This window comes from Chiloscyllium plagiosum, chromosome 36, assembly GCF_004010195.1.
Source record: "Chiloscyllium plagiosum isolate BGI_BamShark_2017 chromosome 36, ASM401019v2, whole genome shotgun sequence".
Lineage (NCBI taxonomy): Eukaryota > Metazoa > Chordata > Chondrichthyes > Orectolobiformes > Hemiscylliidae > Chiloscyllium > Chiloscyllium plagiosum.
The window spans coordinates 36,828,130-36,836,129 of NC_057745.1; the positions used below are offsets into that span (position 1 = coordinate 36,828,130).

At 44.4% G+C, this 8,000-nt stretch overlaps 1 protein-coding gene across 8 annotated transcripts in view; it reads left to right on the forward strand.

The window, feature by feature from the left end:
• Nucleotides 1-8,000, forward strand: part of spg21 (SPG21 abhydrolase domain containing, maspardin) — a 169,812-nt gene that overhangs the window by 54,115 nt on the left and 107,697 nt on the right. For all 8 annotated transcript variants that reach the window (XM_043677701.1, XM_043677692.1, XM_043677700.1 and 5 more), the window contains 2 exons: nt 317-397; nt 3,439-3,584. In XM_043677701.1, the coding sequence (XP_043533636.1) occupies nt 317-397; nt 3,439-3,584 (227 nt within the window). The remainder of the gene's footprint in view (nt 1-316; nt 398-3,438; nt 3,585-8,000) is intronic.

Consider the following 8,000-nt stretch of genomic DNA (forward strand, 5'->3'; position numbering starts at 1 on the left):
CCTCCCTTCTTGGAAATATCTGTCTGGCTGACCTTGACGTCTACAGAAACTTCTGGAAGGTTACTGCTAAGTCCGGACATGTGATTATAACAGTTATCTTTGTTAAACTGTTTTTTAACAAAAACATATTCTAAATATACGTATTGAAGTTTTCTTAATTTGTCAAAATATCGATAGAATGCTGTTGAGGAGCTAGCTTCAGTACTCTATGGGAAAATTGAGCCAAATGGTTTTCATTTCTGTTGTAAATTCTATAGCTTTTGCACATTTCTTTGAACTTCATAACTCCCATTTTATTGTTTTAATTCTTTCATAGCTACAGTATCCTGTATACTGGGATCTCCTTGAATTTTGTGATGGATTCAGGAAGCTTTTAGATCATCTACAGCTGGATAAGGTCAGTACAAGTGGAGTTGTATTAACTTCATTGGACATGAGATACATTAGTGATTTAACTCTAGAATCAGATATACAAATTCCAAAATTGCTGGTGGATCAAATTTGGATTTGGAGTTAGTACAAAGTAGTAAATGTTGCAGGCTCGAAGGGCAGAATGGCCTACTCCTGCACCTATTGTCTAAAATGCGAGTAAGGTACATATTCACTTGAGAATTGGATTTTATTTGTAAAATGTGAAGTGATGCTTCTTTATAGGAAGAATAAGGAGGTCATAGAGATGTACAGTACAAAAAAGGCATACCACATCTGTGCAGGTCAAACCAACCACCCAATTATTTTAATCCTATTTTCTAGAACTTGACTCAGCCTTATGTGCAAGTGCACATCTAAATACTTAAATGCTATGAGTTTCTGCTTGTACTGTTCTTGTGCAGGCACTGGGTTCCACATTTTCGCCACCCTCTGGATGGAAAGGCTTTTCCTCACGTGTCTTCTAAACCACTGTCCCTTAAATCTGTGCCGCTGGTCATTAATCCATCCATCAAGGAGAAGAGCCTTTTCCTGTCTACCCTATCTACGCCCCTCATAATTTGGTGCATCACAGTCAAGTTCACTCTCAATCTCCCCGCTCTAAGGAAAATAACTCCAGTCGATCCAATCTCTCTGCGTATCTATAAAAATCCAGTGTAGGCAACATCATGGTATATTTCCTGTGCTCCGTTTCGGTGCAATTATATCTCTCTTTTAATATGGATTCCAGAGCTGCACACTGTATTGGCCTAACCAATTTTTGAGTTTTCACATAACTACCCTGCTGTTAAATTCACCACCCTGGCTAATAAAGGAATATGTCCCATGTGCTTTCTTAGCCAATTTATCCACCTGTCTAAAAACATTAAGGGACCAGTGTGCATTGCAAAGCATTTGATAAGTTTCCCCGTGGCAGGCTATTGCAGAAAATACGAAGGCATGGGATTGCAGGTGATTTAGTTGTTTGGATCAGAAATTGGCTAGCTGAAAGAGGACAGAGGATGATTGTTGATGGGAAATGTTCATCCTAGAGATCACTTACCAGTAGGGTACCGCAAGGATCTGTTTTGGGTCCACTGCTTGCTTTTGTCATTTTTATAAATGACCTGGATGGGGGTGCAGAAGGTTGGGTTAGAAAATTTGTGGATGACACTGAGTTGGTGGCATTGTGGACAGTGTGAAAGGATGTTGCAGGTCACAGAGGGACATAGATAAGCTGCAAAGGGACATAGATAAGCTGCAATGGAGTTCAATGTGGAAAAGTGTGAGGTGATTCACTTTGGAAGGAGCAACAGGAATACAGAGTACTGGTGTGTTAGCTTTTATAGGTAGAAGGATTGAATTTTGTTCCATGAGGTCATGTTGCAAAATTCTGGTTCGGCCGCACTTGGAGCATTGCATACAGTTCTGGATGCCGCATTATAGGAAGGATGTGGAAGCTTTGGAAAGGATGCAGAGGTAATTTACCAGGATTTTGCCTGGTATGGAGGGAAGATCTTATGAAGAAAAGCTGAGGGATTTGAGGCTGTTTTCATTAGAGAGAAGAGGTTGAGAAGCGACTTAATAGAGACATACAAGATGATTTGAGCTTTAGATAGGGTGGACAGTGAGAGCCTTTTTTCCTCGAATGGTGATGGCTAACACGAGGGTGCATAGCTTTAAACTGAGGGGTGATAGATACAGGGCAGATGTCAGAGGTTGGTTCTTTGCTCAGAGTCGTAAAGGCATGGCACATCCTGCCTGCAACAAGAGTAGACTAGCCAACTTAAAGGGCATTTGAATGGTCATTGGGTAAATATATGGATGATAATGGAATAATGTAGGTTAGATGGGTTTCAGATTGGTTTTACAAATTGATGAAACATGGAGCGCCGAAGGGCCTGTACTACGCTGCAATGTTCTATGCACTCTGGGTTCCCAGGGTCCTACTATTCATGCATACCTTTGTTTCGAATGGTCCTGGAGGAGCATCTGAGATGGAGGAGCAGAGTGATGTAGAAATGAGATTAACAAATCATTTAAAATAATAATGAGACCAATTTAAAAAACACATAGGCCAAGTTCTGCAGTTTATTTCTTGAATGACAGAATTGAAGAGTGGAGAATTTCAGTGTAAACATGTAATTTAACTAGGCTATGTGTATTTAGCGCAGTTCAGATTTATGATGTAAGATCTAGAGGCATTGCAAAAGATGGAAAGAGGGTTTATAAGGATGGTACCAAACTGAGGGTCCACAAAATGTCCAGACATGACATAAACTGGAAAATAGAACCAAGAACTGCAGATGTTGTGGATCTATAACTAAAGCGTAAATTGGTGGAGAGACAGCTGCTCTGGCAGCATCTAAAGGGAGAAAGCAAAGCTTTTGTATCTGGAATTGAGTCTGATTTGAGATTCATCAGACTCTGTGTTAACTTTGCTTTCTCGCTGCAGATGCTGCCAGACATGTTGAATTTCTCCAGCCATTTCTATTTCAGTTTAAAAACTAAACAGGAATGATCATCAGGGAGAATTAAATGGATTGAGGTGTCTTTTTCTAGAAAAAAGCAGAGATCTGATCCACAGCAATATGGATACCTTACCCTCTGACACCACCTAGCAACAAAACATTGAGGCAAGGTACTACAAGAATGCAGGTGACGTAAATATTTGATAGGCAAAATGTCCAGAAAGTGTGGTGGTAGAGAGCCCCAATATCTGAAGCCAAACATATCAGATATTGACAAATAACCTAATATTAAATTTAGGAGGATGATCTTGTCCCAAATGTGGAAATCACTATCACAAGGAAAATAACACAGGTGTATGGAGTTAAATGAAAAGCTGAGTAAAAATAATTACTGATAAGTTGAATGAACTTACGAGACTTGCTGTAGTTTTTGATATCTTACGAGACTTGCTGTAGCTTTTGATAAAGTTAGATAAAACAGAATGCCCCTAAAAAGGTAAATTGTAGAAAAGCTGCAAGTTATTAATAATCTACCATCAGCCAAATTTGATTTGTGCAGGTTCATATTTTTGGCGCTTCCTTGGGAGGATTTTTGGCACAGAAGTTTGCAGAATATGCACACAAATCACCCAGAGTTCATTCTCTTATCTTGTGTAACTCATTCAGTGACACATCTATCTTCAACCAGTCTTGGACTGCTAGCAGGTAAGAAATGAATGTATTAAAGATTTTATCTCCTGATCTAATCATTTATTTCTGATCATCTCAGCAGCTGATCGAGATATATTGTAGAAATCTTGCATTGCCCCATGTTCCTTCTCCCCCCCCCCCCCCCCCCCCCCCCCCCGTGTTTAAAGTCCATATAAGATTTATAATGGGTAAATTTAGGTGTCAGAGAAATGTTCTCAGTTACCGAAAATTTAAAAAGCATTTAAAATTATAAAGTTAAAAATCTCTCAACACCAGGTTATAGTCCAACAGGTTTAATTGGAAGGACACAGGCTTTCGGAGCGACGCTCCTGCATCAGGTGATAGTGGAGGGCTCGATCGTAACACAGAATTTAAAGCAAAAATATGCAGTGTGATGTAACTGAAATTACACATTGAAAAATTGATTGTTAAGCCTTTCATCTGTTAGAATACAGTGATAGTTTCACTACTTTCATGTGTAAATCACAAAACTTTTTTTTTAAAGTTGCATTCTCGGGTTAGCTGTTAACAATGGTGATAGCTAGACAATATGTTGAAGGTGTTAGCCGCCTGTGTTCCCTGTCTATGACCTGATGTTTAGATTGATTCTAATCTAAAAAGTGAGATAACCGAGATTCATGCAGTTTTTGAGCTCAGAGTTCTACATGAATGTATGGAGTTTTTGAGCAAAGTGCAATGTAACTCTGCAAGTACAAATTCACACGACAAAATATGTGCGCATGTGGGTCTTTGTGTGTGTGTGTGTGTGTGTGTGTGGTGTCTTAAGTCTGTGAGGGGGTGTGTGGTGTCTTAAGTCTGTGAGGGGGTGTGTGGGTGTCTGTGTGCACGTCTGTGTGTACCTGTGTCCGTGTGTGTGTGTGGGAATATCTGTGTGTATGTATGTAGTGCAATGGTGATCACCTGTAATGTGACATGAACCCAAGGTCCCGGTTGAGGCCCTCCCTATGGGTACCAAACTTGGCTATCAGCCTCTGCTCGGCCACTTTCCTCTGCTGCCTGTCCTGAAGTCCACCTTGGAGGATGGTCACCCGAAGGTCCGAGGCTGAATGTTCTGGACCACTGAAGAGTGCCCCAACTGGGAGGGAACCCTCCTGTCTGTTGATTGTTGTGCGGTGCCCATTCATCCGTTGTCTTCGCCTTTGCTCGGTTTCCCCAATGTACCATGCCCCCCGGGCATCCTTGCCTGCAACGTATAAGATAGACACCATTGTCTGAGTCACATGTGTACCTGCCATGTACAAGGTGGGAGGTGTTCCCACGCGTAATAGTGGTATCTATGTCCACAATCTGACATGTCTTGCAGCGTCCACTGTGACAGGGTTGTATGGAGTTGTCTTGAGAGCAGGGCAGTTTGCTACGAACAATGATCTTTTGAGGTTTGCTGGTTGTTTAAAGGCAAGTAATGGAGTTGTGGGGAAGGTCTTGGTGAGGTGCTCATCCTCCTTGATGATGTGTTGCAGGTCACAAAGAACATGGCGTAATTTTCCAGCTCCTGGGAAGTACTGAACAATGAAGGGTACCCTGTCAGTCGCAGCACGTGTCTGTCTCCTGAGGAGGTCATTACGGTTCCTTGCTGTGGCACGTCAGAACAGGCGGCCAATGACTTGAGCATTGTACCCCGTTCTTGAGGGCATCCTTGAGTACTTCCAGGTGTCCGTCACGTTCCTCCTCATCTGAGCAGATCCGGTGTATGCATAGGGCTTGTCCATAGGGAATGTACCAGTAATAGCAAAGCCGACCCTGGAACCACAGTGGACAACATTATCAATGCGGGGAAGTCTATTGTCAACTTATCGGACTACACCCTTCGACCGGAAGAGATTGAAGTCCTGAGTAGGGGTCTCAACTTCTGCCCCACCACCAAAATGGACCCGTTGGTTCTGGCAGCAGGCACAGAGGAGTTCATCAGACGAATGAGACTCCGGGAATTCTTTCAAGGTGCCGGCAGTGATCCCACTGAGCCCACTGATGAACTAGAACAGTCACCACAGGGATCTGTAGAGGAGCGACCAAAGAAGGTGTCAACATGGACCCCACTGGAGGGTCACTGCCCTGGACTTGACATGTATGCTCAAACCGTCAGGAAATATATAAATCCCACAAAGTAGAGCAAAACATCACCCGTTCACAATGCAATGCCATCCAGGCTCTCAAAACCAATGACAACATTGGCTCCTCCTTTATCTGCTGGTTTGTTGACATTGTTATTCAGAATAGAACAGATTACTGCAAGGAAGTGTACCGACAACTGAACAACCAGGAGCACTACAGGCAACTACCAGCTGATCCGACCAAAGAACACACCCGAGAATTGATCAGAACTTTGGATCAAGTCCTTCAGAGTTCCCTACGCGCCCTCATCCCACGTATTTCTCGTGTAGGTGACTTCTACTGCCTTCCAAAGGTACACAAAGCCAACACACCGGGACGTCCCATCGTGTCGGGCAATGGGATCCTATGTGAGAATCTCGCTGGCTATGTGGAAGGCATCGTGAAACCTATTGTACAGGGGATCTCCAGCTTCTGTCACGACACTACGGATTTCTTACAGAAACTCAGCACCCACGGACCAGTCGAACTGGGAACATTCCTCGTCACAATGGACGTTTCCGCACTCTACACCAGCATCCCCCACAAGGATGGCATCGTGGCAACAGCCTCAGTACTCAACACCAACAAGTGCCAGTCTCCAAACACCATCCTACAACTCATCCGCTTTATCCTCGATCATAACGTCTTCACCTTTGACAATCAATTCTTCATCCAGACACACGGAACAGCCATGGGTACCAAATTTGTACCCCAATATGCCAACATTTTTATGCACCGGTTCGAACAAGATTTCTTCTCTATGCAGGAACCAACATTTACACCAGGTACATTGATGACATTTTCTTCCTCTGGACCCATGGCGAGGAGTCATTGATAAAACTACACAGTGACATCAACAAGTTTCATCCCACCATCAAACTCACCATGGACTACTCTCGACTGTCTGTCTCATTCTTGGACACGTGCATCTCCATCAAGGACGGACACCTCAGCACCACACTCTACCGCAAACCCACAGACAACCTCACAATGCTACACTTCTCCAGCTTCCACCCAAAACATATTAAAACAACCATTCCCTGTGGACAAGCCCTATGCATACACCAGATCTGCTCAGATGAGGAGGAACGTGACGGACACCTGGAAGTACTCGGGGATGCCCTCACAAGAACGGGGTTCGATGCTCAACTCATCGACCGCCAGTTCTGACGTGCCACAGCAAGGAACCGTAATGACCTCCTCAGGAGACAGACACGTGCTGCAACTGACAGGGTACCCATCGTTGTTCAGTACTTCCCAGGGGCTGAAAAATTACGCCATGTTCTTTGTGACCTGCAACACATTATCAAGGAGGATGAGCACCTCACCAAGACCTTCCCCACACCTCCATTACTTGCCTTTAAACAACCGGCAAACCTCAAAAGATCATTGTTCGTAGCAAACTGCCCGGCTCTCAAGACAACTCCATACAACCCTGTCACAGTGGACACTGCAAGACATGTCAGATTGTGGACATAGATACCACTATTACGCGTGGGAACACCTCCCACCTTGTGCATGGCAGGTACTCATGTGACTCAGGTAAAAACAATGACTGCAGATGCTGGAAACCAGATTCTGGATCAGTGGTGCTGGAAGAGCACAGCAATTCAGGCAGCATCCAACTAGCATCAAAATCGACGTTTCTGATGAAGGGCTTTTGCCCGAAACATCGATTTTGCTGCTCGTCGGATGCTGCCTGAATTGCTGTGCTCTTCCAGCACCACTGATCCAGACTCATGTGACTCAGCCAACGTTGTCTGTCTTATACGTTGCAGGCAAGGATGCCCGGGGGCATTGTACATTGGGGAAACTGAACAAAGGCTACGACAACGGATGAATGGGCACCGCACAACAATCAACAGACAGGAGGGTTCCCTCCCAGTTGGGGCACTCTTCAGTGGTCCAGGACATTCAGCCTCAGGTGACCATCCTCCAAGGTGGACTTCGGGACAGGCAGCAGAGGAAAGTGGCCGAGCAGAGGCTGATAGCTAAGTTTGGTACCCATAGGGAGGGCCTCAACCGGGACCTTGGGTTCATGTCACATTACAGGTGATCACCATTGCACTACACACACACAGATATTCGCGCACGCACACGCACACGCGCACCGCCTCACAGACTGAAGACACTCTGCACTCGCTACACTCACTCACTCACTACACACACACACACTCACTACACACACACACACTCACTACACACACACACACTCACTACACACTACACACACACTCTACACACACACACACTCTACACACTCCCTACACACACACACTCACACACACACACACACACTCACACACACACATACACACA